Below are 19524 nucleotides of genomic sequence, written 5' to 3'. Positions count from 1 at the left end.
AAAGTAAGCAGCCTTTCCCTCATTTCGTGCTTTCTTGATCGTTGGCCACAACTTGTTCCTTCTTTCTATGTCCTCCGGGCTGAGATGCTCGGCGAAACGCATACCATGGCTCTGAAGGAAGGCGTTCTTCCTAGCAGCTTTCCAGACAGCATCCCTGTAGAATCTGGCAGTAAAGATGATGATGATACCCTTGGTCTTGAATCATTTTGCTGTTGCTTCTTGCCGAGGCGATGCACAACGTTGATGACATCTTCATTCTCCACCTCTGGCAAGCCGTAGAGTCTCAGGTTCCATCTTCTTGTGTATTGTTCCAGATCAGTGAGACGTCTATGGTAGACATTGTTATTCTTTTCCACACTTTTTTCAACTTTTGCCACTCATTTTCACATCCTTGATTTCACTACATGCAAACTCCAGTCTTTTTCAAACTTTCGATAACCATGGTGTTTGCGCCTACCATTTTCTCAATGGTGTCAGACCTGGAGTTGATGAGTAAGGAGTGGGTAGCCACAATGTCAGAGTTCATGTTGGGTTTTTTGGAGGGTGGAGGTTTGCACAGAGTAACCGGTAAAGAGGGGAATTCGTCATCTTCAACAGCATGATATTAATCATAGGGCAAGCCTAGATATGGCAGTTGTCTATAAGCATGTTTCTCTCTTGTTGATTAGCAATAGAACGGCTAGCTTCTTCCTTTCTTTTTTTGTCACGACTTCGCATGGACGTGCTGAAATAAATTATCCAATTCTTATTCCAGTCACATGAAAGTTCTTATATCTTGAACAAATAAAAACAGTAATAGTAATGACTGTGCAGAGCTCGGTAAAAAAAAAGTGTCTGTTCAAGCCGCCATCTTGGCACCTGTGTTGCGGGAGAGAAACAGCATCAACAACGTTTATTTGTGACGCAGCCGGCGCGACTGTCAGTCAAATTCTGTAGGCAGTCAGATCTAGTGGCATCGAGACCGGATCCAAATCGAATGCACGAAATTTTTAGCTGACGCAAAACACGCCTACACCGGCGCGATTAATCAGATAAACTTTAGAAGAGAGGGAGAGTTGCAAACTAGCGTGAGGACGCGCTCTTTGAAAGGAGGGAGTAGAAGAACGACCCTGGGTTTATAAGCGCGGATATCGACTGCCGCAGGAGCGTGCTTTTGCGGCACAGTCGATAGCGCGCTGGACTTCGGGCTAGAAGGTTGAGGGTTCGGGACCTGCTTCCCTGCCTGTTTCATTGAAATACATTAAAAAGTTATACTTTAAATGCAAATGTTTAATAGCATTATTTTTCATAACAAACCAATGCATTTTTAAATACATTGTGATTAAGGTAGAGTATGATTCTATTTAATAATTTCATTAGAATTGTTTTAACACCAATCATAGTCAAGCAAACTGCTTACAAACATATCTTTTTTTAAAGAGCCGTTTGGGAGCCAAAAGAGCCGGCTTTTTTTGGTGAGCTGAGCCGAACGAGCCGGCTCACTGAAAAGAGCCGGAATGCCCATCACTACAACCTTATGACGCGGCATGATGAAGTGAACGCGATTGGTCGACAGTCTGCTGGGTGGGGCGTTATACATTCCTCCATTCATTGGCCAATGGGATTCGTATCTCATTTATCTAATGTTGTTGGATTAATCGAATCTCCTCATTTATATATATATATATATATTGCTGCTTCTCATTGGTCAATGGGCTAGCGCTAGCTTTGACAACACAAGTAAAGAACAAATCACCTTTATCCACGTGGCTTGTTCCAAATGATTGTACTGGTGATTTCCTAACGAGAATCTAGAAATATCACAAAATAACCGTTGTTTCTAGAATATTGTCCTAATTCTGATGTGGTCGATGGACCTTTTGTTTTTGGGCCATATATATATATATATATATAATATAGATTCTAACCAATGACAGGGCCGAGGTAAATCACATGATCATTTCTATATATATTTCATTTTTCTCTCTCTCTCTCTCTCTCTCTCTCTCTCTCTCTCTCTCTCTCTCTCTCTCTCTCTCTCTCATATAGATTATAACCAATGACAGGGCCGAGGTAAATCACATGATCATTTCTGTGAAATGATTGACCAATGAGAAGCAGCGGTGGCTTTTTGAATGGTGAAAGGCCGGGTCAGTAGCTGACATTAGAGAGGGAAGCTCGCAACAAACTTGAAAAAGGTCCATCGACCACATCAGAAGCAGGACAATATTCTAGAAACAACAGTTATTGTGATATTTCTAGATTCTCGTTAGAAAATCACCAGTACAATCATTTGGAACAATCCACGTGGATAAAGGTGATTTGAGCTTTACTTGTGTTGTCAAAGCTAGTAGCTAGCTAAGCCTGCTATAGTAGTTAGCTAATGCATTTCATTGTTAACTAGAGTAGTTAGCCAGCTAATTTAGCTAGTTTGAACAGTTGTTGGATGGCATTTTGTTAGAACTATGTTAGCTAGAACAGTCAATGATTGACATGAGTAGCTAGTTATGTATGATTAGGCTGGACAATAAAACGAGTCAAAATTCACCCAAGGCTGAAAAACGGCTTAAGGACGTTGGCTAAGCTGGAACACTAGCGCTAGCCCATAGCGAATGAATGGAATCGAACGTTCGCTGAGCCTGTTTTGACTGGAGTGAAGCTTAGAATTCCATTTAGCCTAAATGGCACCAAAAAAATTATCGCTTTTTATTGTACCACTACAATCTGTTCTTAGGACGAAACTGGAAAAAATAACAACTCGTGTAGAAAGTAAACATCCGCACCTCAATGGTGCCAAGTGTGCTTATGTCTGAATAACGAGGAAGTAGGAAAATAATGGCAACTTCTGACTATTTCTGGTCTAGCGTTTGATGACGAGATACACTGCCCAGGCTCACATCATTCGAAATATGGGATTCTCATGGTGTCCGAGTTGAAAAAAATCTAAATATACACATTGCGAAATATACCAGCATACTTCTCCATAGGAAAACAATGGGGGGAGCTCAGCGTTCCAAGGGCAAAAGGTATTTCGGGGCTAGCGTTTGATGACGAGATACACTTCCCAGCCTTACATAATTAGAAATATGAGAATCTCATGATTAAAGTGGTGTCCAATTAAATCTAAATATACAATTTGCGAGATATTTGGCAAAATAGACAGACATGCCTATTTCCCTATAGTAAACAATGGGACGACCTCAGAGTAACGAGTATTTTTGTTAACATTTTATCTATAAACAACGTGAGCAGGTCAGAATTGGCAACTATAACGAAGTTGTCATTGTGACATTACAACAAAATGGAATTAGAACGTTCAGGAGGCGAGTTGGTGCCACGGTGTTAAATGGAACTAATAAGAGCTGGCAGGGTGAAAAATGCCCTTAAAATAAGGCCTGTTTTTTCATGATTACTTTAAAACTATGGAATGCAGCTGGGATATGGTAATATTTTTAAACTGGTCTCCACCGCGGATGCAATGAACTACTTTTTTTTTTTTTAAAGCATTGTTAAATATGTAATGTGTCCAACCTAGTATGATGTAGAGATAAATAGCTGACCTAGATTTGTGTTTGCTAGCTAGTAGCCAAAACTTGTCGCCTTAGCCAAATAACACTACCTTAGTTTACGATGTGCTATGCAGGGGCGTTGATCTGACAAACCTGTAATTGTCTTATTTCTATTGCCTTTTCTTGGGCTTTACTTCAGTGTGGCTTGTTGGCAGACTAACCGACTAGGTGTATTGCTGCCACCTATTGCATGGGTAGTGAGCGAAAAAACATGGCAACAAAACAAATAAATACATAAATAAACCCATCCCACTCCTTCGGTCATAGTCCAAATCACAGGATAAAACATTAGTCGACAGGTTTCCTTGTAATGCCTCTAATGTAAAAGCCCCGAGTCGCAACAATGACTATTTTCACAGAGTTACTGTTTTCTTTGCACTGTGCAGTTTGTAACCAATCCAATAAACAATACAAAGTCCACCTTTTTAACATGCCAGGATCCTGGTCTCTACCTAACATGGTTTCTTCAACGTTCCTCTTCTGACTGCTTCCTGATAGGAGACACGCTGGGCAGCGCTTACTCTTGCCACCTCTCGCTTTCAAGTAACAGGGCACTTTAAGACTTAGGGCGCATGTTAGACACCACAATTGAAGCATTTCGCTTAAACAGCCATACAATAATCCTTCCCTATACATACAATTGACACGTCCAGATATTTTACATTTATCACACTACGTGGATTTGGGCATGATGTCTCGTACAGGGTATCTCACAACCACAAAAAACGTGTGAGACTTCTTTAAAAAACTAAATAATGAATGGGTGTGCTTTTTCTCTCCAGCCACCATGTGGGTCAGTTGTCCATTAACCACTGCAGCTACTTCAGTTACATCCTTTGCACTCACTTTTAGCGCCACTTCAGAGAACTCCCTTGATAGGCGCCCTTACTTCACAGAGCCACACGACACCTTCCAATCTGAAATCTTGCTCAAAGCATGCTCCTTAGATGCACAAAAAATAAATGTATAAATAAGCCCACTTGTTATCCTCACTGATGCAACGCGTCTGTGATTTTCATCAAGATGTCAAACGGATTTCCCAGATTACTCCATAGGTCCAAACCCTTCACTCCAACAACAAAAGTTGGAACTAGGCATGGATTTTCTAAATTCCACGAGCACATTACTCTTATTTCCCATCTCCACTTGACGCGACATCAGTTTCAAACAAAACATCCACTTCTGCCATCTTCCTTGGACTTTATTAACTAAACTGATTGCTTTTGTCTCTTTCAGGTTGGCATCATGTCTCAGAAGCAGATATATTACTCTGACAAATACGACGACGAGAAATTCGAGTATAGGTAAGCTGACTGTAATTTTTTCTTCTAAAACGGTTTTGATCTAGCTATATAGCTAGTATTGACACGTCTTGTCTGGCAGCTATCCTCCTTCCCAGCCCTGTGATGTTGACACAACGTGACTCCGTAAAGTACCATGCCATTTCTCCTCTGTCTGTAGGCATGTGATGCTGCCCAAGGACATTGCCAAGCGTGTGCCCAAGACCCATCTGATGTCAGAGACTGAGTGGAGGAACCTGGGCGTCCAGCAGAGTCAAGGCTGGATACACTACATGATCCATCAACCAGGTACACTGACAGACTTTACACGGCTAGTCATTAAGGCTTGTCCTAGGCAAAAATAAAGAAGTTGGGCACCCAGAACATAGTGTATTCAGACCCCTTCACTTTTACATTGTTACGTTGCAGCCTTTCCAAAAAGGATTCACTAGTTTTTTTCCCCCCTCAATATACACAATACCCCATAATGAAAAAGAAAACGTTTTAGACGTTTTCGCAAATTCATAAATTTTTAATCGCATACATACATTTTCAGACCCTTTACTCAGTACTTTTGTTGAAGCACCTTTAGCAGCGATTACAGGCTCTTGTGGCGCTTCAAGCTTGACATGCCTGTATTTGGAGATTTCTCCCATTCTATGCAGATCCCGTCAAGTTCTGCAGATCCCGTCAAGTTCTGTCAAGTTGGATGGAGAGCGCCAGAGGCCAGGTTCAAATCTGGCCTCTGGCTGGGCCACTCAAGGACATTCAGATACTTGTCCTGAAGCCACTCCTGCGTTGTCTTGGCTGTGAGCTTAGGGTTGTTGGATGTTGAACCTTCGCCCCAGTCTGAGAACCTGCTCCAGAGCACTCAGGATTTCTTCAAGGATTTCTTCAAGGATCTCTCTGTACTTTGCTCCGTTCATCTTTCCCTCGATCGTGACAAGTCTCCCAATCCCTGCTGCTAAAAAACATCCCCACAGCATGATGCTGCCACCACTATCCTTCACCATAGGGATGGTATTGGCCAGGTGATGAGCAGTGCCAATTTTCCTCCAGACGTGATGCTTGGCATTCAGGCCAAAAATTTCAGTCTTGGTTTCATCAGACCAGAGAATCTTGTTTCTCATGGTCTGAGAGTCCTTTAGGTGCCTTTTGGTGAACTCCAAGCTGGCTGTTGTGTGCCTTTTCACTGAAAGTGGCTTGTCTTGTCTGTCTGGCCACTCGACCATAAAGGCTTGATTGGTAGAGTGCTGCAGAAATGGTTGTCCTTGTGGAAGATTCTCCCATCTCCACAAATGAACTCTGGGGCTTCTCGGTCACCTCCCTGACTAAGGCCCTTCTCCCCTGATTGCTCAGTTTGGTCTAGCGGCTAGATCTAGGAAGAGTCTTGGTGGTTCCAAACTTCTTCCATTTTTAAGAAGAATGAGCTGCAACAAACACTCAAACTGGACAATTATCTCTTCAGACTCAATCATGGACACTCTTACTGACAGTTGTGGCTGTTTTGTGTTGTCTCTACCTTCTTGAACTTTGTTGTCTCTGCCCAATAATGTTTCTACCATGTTTTGTTCTGCTACCATGTTGTGTTATGTGTTGCTGCCTTGCTATGTTGTCTTACGTAGTGTTGTCTCTTGTCATGATGCGTTTTGTCATATTCTATTTCTACTTTAAGATGTTTTTTCCCAAGTGCAATATTTATATATTGTGTGGTCACAAGCGTTCTATTATAAAGGTTGTCATGGCGAACTGCAATATTAGTGGGGTTTTTTTTCTCAACTTGAGTGTCATTTTCAGTGAAGTCTAGGCAACAAATAACATTGGATTTCTTTCTTTACATTTTTTAGCTGAGTTAGGTTCACATTAACCACTTATTTTACAGACTGATCATGTAGATTATATTCTTTGTTTAATTAGTTAACCTGCATTTCTCCCAAGCAGGGATTTGCTTTGCATGTTTCAGTGCAAAAAAAAAAACGTGTCACCTTTTTGGACCCTCACCAGTTAGAATTCATACAGGGATGCAATTTGATTTGTGTTTGCATGTTTAGTTAAAAAGACAATGTCCTTTATGAAACACTGACAAGTAAAGGGCATAAACATTTTTATTTTTGTTTGCTCAATTTGATTGGGTGATCCTTGCTCCCCAGTGCCTATGCCCCTGACACACAGAGAAGATTTGCAAATTCCTGCGGTTAGCCTCTGCCCAGGCTTTCAACATTATCTTTCGTCTTCCAATTGCTTTCGATTTCACGATATAGCTCAACTGCGTTTTAGCAGGTTTTTGTTATTTATATAAAATAAAAATATTGGGGGTTGGACAAAAGTGGTGATTGCATTGTATATCACAATGTTTTTGTAGGTACATAATCACGTTAGGACAAAGGTTGACATCGCCCAACCCTAGAATACAGTACATTCATGTTGAGAGCTCAAAGATCCCTGTTTGTAACACAAGATGGTGCTCAGCCTCCATCGGATTGACTTTTGTATTATAGGCTACTTGCAATCTTTGATACTGGTCTCTTGCCATCAGCAGATCATGAGGTCTGACTCCTACTGTTATGTCTCCAAATACAAATCTGTTCTTGTCTGTCACCTGAAAACAAGATGTTGGTTCAAGCATTTCAGCCATGATGGCTAAGACAGGGCATCTATTGAACATATGGTTGGCTGCATTGGGTGTGTACCTAACTTATTTGAGTTTGCCTAATGTGCATCATTAGAGAGACCCTTCACTGAACACACAAAGAATGAAGTCCTGATTGGGCAGTATACCATATATACTCTATACTGGGGTATTTGGATATAGCCGTTAACTATTTATTTGAAGTTTAACACAATTTTATATTTGTATCTACTTTTTAAGTAAATACCTGCAGTCAAATTGTGCATATATATCATCCATGTGAAGTGCAACTGAAGCACAAAATTAGTCTGATGCCGGGCAGAAATTACAAGAAGCATTTAAGATGTGTTTACAAAACTCAGCAAGACATTAATTATGCATTTTTATTAAAAAAAGTATTGCTTGTTAAGTGGCTGAATTAATAAGGTGATGGGGCATCCTATAGTGTTCACTTCCTGCTGTGTTTGAGAGGTCAAATCCCTTTTGGATGAGTTACCTGTACAATTGCCACTGCTTTTTATTTACTTTTTTATTTGTAACTTTTTTATACAGGTTTTTCTCATTGCGATAACATCTGTTTTCTATGAGACCTGGTCCAATAGCAGCAAGGGGAACAACGTTTCAGACAACTTACATACACTAACACATTATTAAACAAAACTATAAACACACATCCAGTGCAACAATTACATATTACGTTAAAAACACAATCTTGACTAAGACGGTTGTCCTGAAGACAGTTACACTCTTCAATGATATATACAGTTGAAATCGGAAGTTTACATACTTAGGTTGGAGTCATTAACTCGTTTTTCAACCACTCCACAAATTTCTTGTTAACAAACTATAGTTTTGGCAAGTCGGTTAGGACATCTACTTTGTGCATGACACAAGTAATTTTTCCAACAATTGTTTACAGAAAGATTATTTCACTTATTCACTATCACAATTCCAGTGGGTCAGAAGTTTACATACACTAAGTTGACTGTGCCTTTAAACAGCTTGGAAAATTCCAGAAAATTATGTCATGGCTTTAGAAGCCTCTGACAGGCTAATTGACATAATTTGAGTCAATTGGAGGTGTATCTGTGGATGTATTTCAAGGCCGACCTTCAAACTCAGTGCCTGTTTGCTTGACATCATGGGAAAATCAAAAATCAACCAAGACTTCAGAAAAAGAATTGTAGACCTCTACAAGTCTGGTTCATCCTTGGGAGCAATTTCCAAATGCTTGAAGGTACCATGTTCATCTGTACAAACAATAGTACACACGTGTGTATATACACCACGCAGCAGTCATACCGCTCAGGAAAGAGACGCGTGCTGTTAGAGATGAACGTACTTTGGTGCGAAAAGTGCAAATCAATCCCAGAACAACAGTGAAGGACCTTGTGAAGATGCTGGAGGAAACGGGTGCAAATGTATCTATCTTCACAGTAAAATGAGTCCTTTATCAACATAACCTGAAAGGCTGCTCAGCAAGGAAGACACTGCTCCAAAACCGCCATAAAAAAGCCAGACTACAGTTTGCAACTGCACATGGGGACAAATTTTACTTTTTGAAGAAACGTCCTCTGGTCTGATGAAACAAAAATAGAACTCTTTGGCCATAATGACCATTGTTATGTTTGGAGGAAAAAGGGGGATGCTTGCAAGCTGAAGAACACCATCCCAACCGTGACGTACAGGGGTGGCAGCATCATGTTGTGGGGGTGCTTTGCTGCAGGAGGGACTGGCACACTTCACAAAATTGATGGCATCATGAGGTAGGAAAATGATGTGGATATATTGAAGCAACATTTTTTTTTTCTCCTCTCCCTTCAAGATCTGTCTGCTGCTCCACTTTTCAGAGCAGGCAGACCCATTGCCCTAGCGACTCCATATTCCACATGCGGCTCCTGAGGCGTTGCTGTTTTTTCCTTCAGACAAGCGTGAACTTTTTAATTTGCACAATGTCTTGTTCACATTTGTCATTTTTGTTGAGTTTGGACATTTTACATTCTGTAGCTCCTACCTATATATGTTTGACTATGAGCTGGATTGCCTATCATTGCAATTCATTTTATTTTAATTTGCGCTCCTTAGCAAATTTAGCTAGCATCCTCCATGGAAATCAGCCTTGTGCAAATTTGGTTAGCATTCTGGTAATAATAAATAAAAAAAGTAGGGCGGTATCCAGATTTATATATCATCATCCTCTCATCCCATTGGGCTTCCATTTTCTTTAGCCAATTTTGGTGTTTAATGCAGGCCCGGCAGACAAGTTCCTTACTTTCTTCCACTTGCCTCTTCCATTTTTTTTTATTTTTTTTTGAAAATGCTGGAATTAGTTGGTTGTAATTTTGAGTAGAGCATCGTTGCCACGTAACCAATAACATTTTGCATTGGTGGTGTTTGTAAACACAGGCTACTTAACCTTTTGTACAACTTCAGGAAAAGAGGCACAGACAAAACAAGGATAAATAAGTTAATGCCTCTCCTGAGAACTTAATTTCCACTCTGAGGTCAAACAAATGTAAGCACTAACAGCCAGTGATTTCAAATACAAAATCCAATACTGATGTTCTCCAGATTTCCAATAATCAAGTCAACGAAATATTTGGCAGGATCAAGGATGGCCTCTTGAGACTACTAGAACACATTGAATAATTATCAGGTGTCCACAATATGACTTAGGGTGAGTCCCAATAATATCTCCTTTAGTTCACTACTTCCCACATCTGAAAGCATTGGACTGGTGTACAGTGGCTTGTGAAAGTATTCACCCCCCTTGGCATTTTTCCTATTTTGTTGCCTTACATCCTGGAATTAAAATTGCATTTTTTTTGGGGGGGGGGGGGGTGTTGTAACATTTGATTTACACATGCCTACCACTTTGAAGATGCAAAATATTTTAATACAAGAAATAAGACAAAAAAAAACAGAACTTGAGCATGCATAACTATTCACCCCCCCCCCCCCAATATTTTGTAGAGCCACCTTTTGCAGCAATTACAGCTGCAAGTCTCTTGGGGTATGTCTCTCTAAGCTTGGCACATCTAGCCACTGGGATTTTTGCCCATTCTTCATGGCAAAACTACTCCAGCTCCTTCAAGTTGGATGGGTTCCGCTGGTGTACAGCAATTTTAAGTCATACCACAGATTCTCAATTGGATTGAGGTCTGGGCTTTGACTAGGTCATTGACTAAGACATATAAATGCTTCCCCTTAAACCACTCAAGTGTTTTACATTTTTTTAATTTATTTTTAATTTATTTTTTTGGAAGGTGAACCTCCGTGCCAGTCTCATCTCTGGAAGACTGAAACAGGTTTCCCTCAAGAATATCCCTCTATTTAGCACCATCCATACATTCCTCCCACAGCATGATTCTGCTACCACCATGCGTCACTGTGGGGATGGTGTCCTCGGGGTGATGAGAGGTGTTTGGTTTGTGCCAGACATAGCGTTTTCCATGATGGCCAAAAAGCTCAATTTTAGTTTCATCTGACCAGAGTACCCTCTTCCATATGTTTGGGGAGTCTCCAACATGCCTTTTGGCGAACACCAAACGTGTTTGCTTATTTTATTCTTTATGCAATGGCTTTTTTTCTGGCGACTCTTCAGTAAAGCCCAGCTCTGTGGAGTGTACGGCTTAGTGGTCCTATGGACAGGTACTCCATTCTCTGCTGTGGAGCTTTGCACCTCCTTCAGGTTTCTTTGGTCTCTTTGTTGCCTCTCTGATTAATGCCCTCCTTGCCTGGTCTGTGAGTTTTGGTGGGTGGCCCTCTCTTGGCAGGTTTTGTTGTAGTGCCATATTATTTCCATTTTTTAGTAATGGAGTTAATGGTGCTCTGTGGGATGTTCAAAGTTTTGGATATTTTTTTATATCCCAGCCCTTATCTGTACTTCTCCACAACTTTGTCCCTGACCTGTTTGGAGAGGTCCTTGGTCTTCGTAGTGCTGTTTGCTTGGTGGTGCCCCTTGCTTACTTTTGCAAGGCACTGTAGGTATGTGCTAGAAGGAGTTTTCTTTCAATTCAGTGAAGGGAAGTAAACTAGTGCATACTTTGGTAGGAAGGACAGATATATTGGATACAACCTGCCATTTTGGTTTCATTCACTTCCTAAACTTCACAATCACTCACTTTTTCTCTGTTTTTCTCTTTCCCTCCAGAGCCCCACATCTTGCTGTTCCGTCGTCCACTGCCTGCAGCCTGATCTCTCGGACAGAGGGCGCGAGAGAACCTATAGGGAAGATAAGAGAGTGGCTGGAGATGGTTGAACAACAACTCAGTTGGATGGATAAAGACTATTTTGTAAATACTGCATCGTATACACTGCAGTGGAGCCGGAGTCGAGCTCCAACCCACTGCCTCACTCACTGTAAAGCCTTTCATATTTCCTCTGGACCTACTTGGAACCCTTTCATATTTTTCTCTATATGTACTAGCTTGATAATGTTGTCAATGTGTGCATCTGGGAAGAAGAGGAACATCTGAGGAGGTAGCAACACATTTTCATTATTCTAAACTTTAACCCACTATACCTGCTGTGAGTTGACTAACATATGTAATTTTAAGGCAGATGGTAAGATGGTATATGTTAAAATGTAGGGGGCAGCATTTTGGCAGCACAAATGTGCAGGGATGTTACCGAAATTACTGATCATATACCTGTTATGGCACTTGATTCAAAACTTATTTTGAATACCGCAAATTGCATCAAGTGTATGCACTCTTACACTGTACAAATGATAGCCCTCTGGACATTGTATAAAAAAAAAAAAAATACAAAAAGTTTTTTTTAATTTTTTTTATCAATCGTGTCGTGCTGCAGTTATACTGTAGACTGTCTGCATTTTTTTAGAGCTGTCAAAATGGGACCCAATATCTTCGTTGCCATATCTATGATTGTACAAATCAGCTGCTCAGTTTATGAATTCTTGTACACCAGAAATAAATGTTTTTATTTGAAATTCTTCAGATTGTGATGTAGTTCTGCACTTTTAATCCTTTACATTTTGCCGTTTTGCTTATAGTGGTGTTAAAAGTGGGTTTGTAGGTGGATAGACGGATAGATTACATGTCAAAAGTTTGGACACCTATTCATTCAAGGGTTGATTTATTTGAACTATTTTATACATTGTAGAATAATGGTGAAGACAACCATGGAATCATGTAGTGCTCAAAAAAGTATTAAACAAATCAAAATGTATTTTAGATTCTTCAAAGTAGTGACCCTTTGCCTGGACAGCTTTGCACTCTTGGCATTCTTTCAACCAGCTTCACCTGGAATGCTTTTCCAACAGTCTTGAAGGAGTTCCCACATTCTGAGCACTTGTTGGCTGCTTTTCCTCCACTCTGCGGTCCAACTCAACTCATCCCAAACCATCTCAATTGGGTTGAGGTCGAGTGATTGGAGGCCAGGTCATCTGATGCAGCACTCCATCACTCTCTCCTTTTTGTTCAGATAGCCCTTACACAGCTTGGAGGTGTGCTGGGTCATTGCCCTGTTGAAAAACAAATGATAATACCACTAAGCGGAAACCAGATGGGATGGCATATCACTGCAGAATGGTGTGGTAGCCATGCTGGTTAGGTGTGCCTTGAATTCTAAAGAAATCACTGACAGTGTCACCAGCAAAGCACCATCACACCACCTCCATGCTTCACGGTGGGAACCACACATGCGGAGATCTGTTCACCTACTCTGCGTCTCACAAAGACACTGCGGTTGGAACCAAAAATCTCCAATTTGGACTCATCAGACCAAAGGACAGATTTCCACTGGTCTAATGTCCATTGCTTGGGCTAAGAAACAAGCAAGTCTCTTCTTCCTATTGGTGTCCTTTTAGTAGTTGTTTCTTTGCAGCCATGAAGGCCTGATTCACACAGTCTCCTCTGAACAGTTGATTTTGAGATGTCTATTTCTTGAACACCATAAAGCATTTATTTGGGCTGCAATTTCTGAGGTTGGTAACTCTAATGAACTTATCCTCTGCACAGAGGTAACTCTGGGTCTTCCTTTCCTGTGGCGGTCCTCTTGAGTCAGTTTCATCATAGTACTTGATGGTTCTTGGGATGGCACTTGAAGAAACTGACAAGTTCTTAATTTTCTGACTAGATTTACCTTCATGTCTTAAAGTAATGATGGATTGTCATTGTCTGTTTGCTTATTTTAGCTGTCTTGCCATAATATGGACATGGTCTTTTGTCAAATAGGGCTATCTTCTGTATACCACCCCTACCTTGTCACAACACAACTGATTGGCTCAAACACATTAAGGAAATTAACTTTTATCAAGGAACACCAGTTAATTGAAATGAATTCCAGGTGACTATCTCATGAAGCTGGTTGAGAGAATGCCAAGAATGTGCAAAGCTGTCAAGGCAAAGTATGGCTACTTTGAAGAATAATATATTTTGATTTTTTTTATTACTGGTATGTTATTTCATAGTATTGATTTCTTCAATATTAGTCTACAATGTAAAAAATAAAAACCCTTGAAAGAGGTGTGTCCAAACTTTTGACTGTTACTGTGTACAGTATGTATGTACAGTGCCCTTTTGGAAAGTGTTCAGACCCCTTGACTTTTTCTACATTTTTATTTAAGCAATCTATACACAACACCCCATAATGTCAAAGCCAAAACAGTTTCTTAGAACTGTTTGCTAATTTATAAAAAATTACAATTTTAAATACCGTATTTACACAAGTATTCAGACCCTTTCTATGAGACACGAAATTGAGCTCCTGTGCATCCTGTTTCCATTGATCATCCTTTTGATGTTTCTACAACTTGATTGGAGTCCATCTGTGGTAAATTCAATTGATTGGACATGATTTGGAAAGGCACAAAACTGTATGAGGTCCCATCATTGACAGTGCATGTCAGAGCAAAAACCAAGCCATGAGGTTGACGGAATTGTCCTTGGAGCTCCGAGACAGGATTGTGTCAAGGCACAGATCTGGGGGAAGGGTACCAAAAAATGTCTGCAGCTTTGATGGTCCCTAAGAACACAGTGGCCTCTATCGTTCTAAAATGGAATCGGTTTGGAACCACCAAGACTCTTCCTGGAGCTGGCCGCCCGGCCAAACTGAGCAATCGTGGAAGAAGGGCCTTGGTCAGGGAGGTGACCAGGAACCCGACGGTCACTCTGACTGAGCTCTAGAGTTCCTCTGTGGAGATGGGAGAACCTTCCAGAAGGACAACCATCTCTGAAGCACTCCACCAATCAGGCCTTTATGGTAGAGTAGCCAGACAGAAGCCACTCCTCGGTAAAAGGCACATGACACCCCGCTTGGAGTTTCCCAAAAGGCACCTAATGACTGACCATAAGAATCAAGATTCTCTGGTCTGATGAAACCAAGATTGAAGTCTTTGGCGTGAATGCCAAGTGTCACGTCTGGAGGAAACGTGGCACTATCTGTACAGTGAAGCATGGTGACAGCGGACACAGACATAGATATGGTGACAGCGGACACCCTAGTTTAACTCCTCTTGACAATTCAAAACTCTAAGTAGCCGTTATTTACTATTTTACACCTGGGGTTGCTATACATTATTTTTACCCATTTTATAAGAGAATTACTGAAATTGAAAAAATCCAGGCATTTATAAATAAAATCCAGTCTTTATCAAATGCCTTTTCAAAATCTATAAATACCATTCCTGGCTCCTTATATGTTTCATGATTTTCTATTAGTTTATTATCTCCAATGTATCGTCCATGTAAAAAACCTGTCTGATCAGGATGAACAATACCTGGTAAAACCCTTTTAATTCTGAGAGCTATGCATTTTGCTAGTATTTTTGCATCACAACATTGAAGTGTAAGGGGCCTCCAGTTTTTTAGACTGCGTCTTTATATTTGCCATCTGAGTCTTGTTTTAATAATAGAGAAATCAGACCTTCCTGCCGAGTACCTGACATACTACCATTTCTATAGCAGTAGTTAAAACAATCTAACAATGGAGCTTTTAGTATATCAAAAAATACTTGATATAACTCTATTGGTATGCCATCAAACCCTGGGGTTTTTACAGACTGAAAGGATTTAATAGCCTCAAAAAGTTATTCCACTGTGATTTGGCCTTCACACTGATCTTTCTGTACATTTGTTAATTTTCCATTTTTTTTATATTATTTGGAAAGAATTCCTTACCATAATCTTCATTCAGTGGGAAAGGATAAGACGGAAAAGAGAACGTCTGCCTAAAATAATTAGCTTCCTCTTTTAAAATATCATTCAGAGAATCATAGATGACTCCGTCTTCAGTAACGAGTTTCTGCAAATGATTTTTGTTAGCGTTCCTGTATTGGAGATTCAGGAAGAATTTTGTGCATTTTTCTCCATATTCCATCCAGTTTGCTTTATTTTTGTAATAGATTACATTAGATCGTTCTTGAATAAGTTTCTGAAGTTTTTTTGTTTTTTCCTCTTACTTATTTTGTATCGCTGTAGTATCGTTTTTATTGCTATCTACCTGTACTATTAGTTCATGGATTTCCCTTGTTAGTCTTGTCTCTTTAGCCAGAAACTGCTTTTTTTATTATTGATGAATATTGAATTAAATGACCCCTGAAGGTACATTTTAAAGGTATCCCAAACATAAGGGGATTTGCTGATCCTAAATTTTGCTGGAAAATTCAGTTATAAATTATTTTGTCTCATTTAAAAATAAGTTGTCCTCCAGTAAACTGATTGAAATTTCCAATATCCCCGTCCACGTGGAAAATCTATGAGTTATGTGAATGCCAATTAGATTTTTAAAAATATATATATTTCACCTTTATTTAACCAGGTAGGCTAGTTGAGAACAAGTTCTCATTTCCAACTGCGACCTGGCCAAGATAAAGCAAAGCAGTGCAACACAAACAACACAGTTACACATGGAATAAACAAACATACAGTCAATAATACAATAGAAAAGTCTATATACAGTGTGTGCAAATGAAGTAGGATTACGGAGGTAAGGCAATAAATAGGCCATGGTGGCGAAATAATTACAATATAGCAATTAAACACGAGTGATAGATGTGCAGAAGATGAGTGTACAAGTAGAGATACCGGGGTGCAAAAGAGCAAAATAAATAAAATAGATCACAGTATGGTGATGAGGTAGTTGGATGGGCTAATTACAGGTGGGCTATGTACAGGTGCAGTAACCTATGAGCTGCTCTGACAGCTGGTGCTTAAAGATAGTGAGGGAGATATGAGTCTCTAGCTTCAGAGATTTTTGCAGTTCGTTCCAGTCATTGGCAGCAGAGAACTGGATGGAAAGGCGGCCGAAGGAGGAATTGGCTTTGGGGGTGACCAGTGAAAAATAGCTGCTGGAGCGCGTGCTACGGGTGGGTGCTGCTATGGTGACCAGTGAGCTGAGATAAGGTGGGGCTTTACCTTGCAAAGACTTATAGATGACCTGGAGCCAGTGGGTTTGGCGACGAATATGAAGCGAGGGCCACCCAACGAGAGCATACAGGTCGCAATGGTGGATAGTATATGGGGCTTTGGTGACAAACGGACGGCACTGTGATAGACTGCATCCAATTTGCTGAGTAGCGTGTTGGAGGCTATTTTGTAAATTACATCGCCGAAGTCAAGGATCGGTAGGATAGTCAGTTTTATGAGGGTATGTTTGGCAGCATGAGTGAAGGATGCTTTGTTGCGAAATAGGAAGCTGATTCTAGATTTAATTTTGGATTGGAGATGCTTAATGTGAGTCTGGAAGGAGAGTTTACAGTCTAACCAGACACCTAGGTATTTGTAGTCCACATATTCTAAGTCAGAACCGTCCAGAGTAGTGATGTTAGACGGGCGGGCAGGTGTGGGCAGCGATCGGTTGAAGAGCATGCATTTAGTTTTACTTGCATTTAAGAGCAGTTGGAGGCCACGGAAGGAGAGTTGTATGGCATTGAAGCTCGTCTGGAGGTTTATTAACACAGTGTCCAAAGAAAGGCCAGAAGTGTACAGAATGGTGTCGTCTGCGTAGAGGTGGATCAGAGAATCACCAGCCGCAAGACATCATTGATGTATACAGAGAAAAGAGTCGGCCCGAGAATTGAAGCCTGTGGCACCCCCATAGAGACTGCCAGAGGTCCGGACAACAGGCCCTCCGATTTGACACACTGAACTCTATCTGAGAAGTAGTTGGTGAACCAGGCGAGGCAGCCATTTGAGAAACTAAGGCTGTTGAGTCTGCCGATAAGAATGCGGTGATTGATAGAGTCAAAAGCCTTGGCCAGATCGATGAATACAGCTGCACAGTATTGTCTTTTATCGATGGCAGTTATGATATGCCATATTTAGACTTGATAATGTTAAACATGGTTGGAGTGTTGGAATGTGGAGTAACGAAATGGGGTGTCAGTCTACTCGGTGACACCCAGAGAACACAACTGAAGAGTTTACGGAACTATATGTGTCGTAGCGTTCTGTACCCAGAGTGGCCCGCTTGAGAGTGTGCTGTATGATATGGAACGCCATTTGGGCCTTTACGTGTCAAAAAAGACATGTCAAATAACACTATCTGATGTGTCCAATGAGCTTGTTGACCAATCAGGACCTGAATATGACTGCACGTCGCATAATGTAACGCGTTCATTTTACGTAGTTATTACACTATCATTTGTATTTCATGTAACAACGATTCATCGATACGTATTAGAGGTCGACCGATTAATCGGAATGGCTTATTAATTAGGGCCGATTTCAAGTTTTCATAACAATCGGTATTTTTGGACGCCGATTTGGCCGATTATTATTATTTTTTTTAGACCTTTATTTAACTAGGCAAGTCAGTTTTGAACACATTCTTATTTTCAATGACGGCCTAGGAACGGTGGGTTAACTGCCTTGTTCAGGGGCAGAATGACAGATTTTTACCTTGTCAGCTCAGGGATTCAATCTTGCAACCTTACGGTTAACTAGTCCAACGCTCTAACCACCTGCTTTACATTGCACTCCACGAGGTTACGCGAATGCAGTAAGAAGCTAAGGTAAGTTGCTAGCTAGCATTAAACTTATCTTATAAAAAACAATCAATCAATCATAATCACTAGTTAACTACACATGGTTGATGATATTACTAGTTTATCTTGCCTGTCCTGCGTTGCATATAATCGCTTAGGTACACGTTGTTCCAACCATAAACATCAGTGCCTTTCTTAAAACCAATACACAAGTATATATTTTTAAACCTGCATATTTATCTAAAAGAAATCCAGGTTAGCAGGCAATATTAACCAGGTGAAATTGTGTCATTTTGCATTCATTGCACGCAAAGTCAGTGTATATGCAACAGTTTGGGTCGCCTGGCTCGTTGCGAACTAATTTGCCAGAATTTTACGTAATTATGACATAACATTGAAGATTGTGCAATGTAACAGGAATAACGTTTTGTTTTCGAGATGATAGTTTCCGGGTTCGACCATATTAATTACCTAAGGCTCGTATTTCTGTGTGTTATTATGTTATAATTAAGTCTATGATTTGATAGAGCAGTCTGACTGAGCGATGGTACAGCAGGCTCGTAAGCATTCATTCAAAATAGCACTTTCGTGCGTTTTGCCAGCAGCTCTTCGCAATGCTTTAAGCATTGCACTGTTTATGACTTCAAGCCTGTCAACTCCCGAGATTAGGCTGGTGTAACCGATGTGAAATGGCTAGCTAGTTAGCCGGGTGCGCGCTAATAGCGTTTCAAACGTCAATTGCTCTGAGACTTGGAGTAGTTGTTTCCCCTTCCTCTACGTGGGTAACGCTGCTTCGAGGGTGGCTGTTGTCGATGTGTTCCTGGTTCGAGCCCAGGTAGGAGCGAGGAGAGGGACGGAAGCTATACTGTACACTGGCAAGACTAAAGTGCCTATAAGAACATCCAATAGTCAAAGGTATATGAAATACAAATCGTATAGAGAGAAATAGTCCTATAATTCCTGTATCTACAACCTAAAACATCTTGCCTGGGAATATTGAAGACTCATGTTAAAAGGAACCACCAGCTTTCATATGTTCTCATGTTCTGAGCAAGGAACTTAAACGTTAGCTTTTTTACATGGCACATATTGCACTTTTACTTTCTTCTCCAACAC

The 19524-nt window shown here is 40.6% G+C and overlaps 1 protein-coding gene across 1 annotated transcript; it reads left to right on the top strand.

Moving 5' to 3' along the window:
• Window positions 1-2111: 2111 nt before the first annotated feature.
• On the top strand, window positions 2112-12418 carry LOC115176076 (cyclin-dependent kinases regulatory subunit 1). The gene is made up of 4 exons (XM_029735860.1): window positions 2112-2296; window positions 4785-4852; window positions 5010-5137; window positions 11611-12418. Exons 2-4 carry the CDS (start codon window positions 4794-4796, stop codon window positions 11652-11654), a joined length of 231 nt encoding a protein of 76 aa, XP_029591720.1. The 5' UTR covers window positions 2112-2296; window positions 4785-4793; the 3' UTR covers window positions 11655-12418.
• The last annotated feature ends 7106 nt before the right edge of the window (window positions 12419-19524 follow it).

The sequence above is a fragment of the Salmo trutta genome, chromosome 36, assembly GCF_901001165.1.
Source record: "Salmo trutta chromosome 36, fSalTru1.1, whole genome shotgun sequence".
Classification (NCBI taxonomy): Eukaryota; Metazoa; Chordata; class Actinopteri; order Salmoniformes; family Salmonidae; genus Salmo; species Salmo trutta.
The sequence above is the reverse complement of the archived record's forward strand: the minus strand, read 5'-3'. Positions and strand labels throughout refer to the sequence as shown.

Excerpts from the sequence above, each read along its gene's own strand:
- LOC115176076 (XM_029735860.1), top strand. The coding sequence starts at position 4,794 with ATGTCTCAGAAGCAGATATATTACTCTGACAAATACGACGACGAGAAA. Across the intron at positions 4,853-5,009 it reads GACGAGAAATTCGAGTATAG|GCATGTGATGCTGCCCAAGG; the intron begins GTAAGCTGACTG and ends CTCTGTCTGTAG. Across the intron at positions 5,138-11,610 it reads CTACATGATCCATCAACCAG|AGCCCCACATCTTGCTGTTC; the intron begins GTACACTGACAG and ends CTTTCCCTCCAG.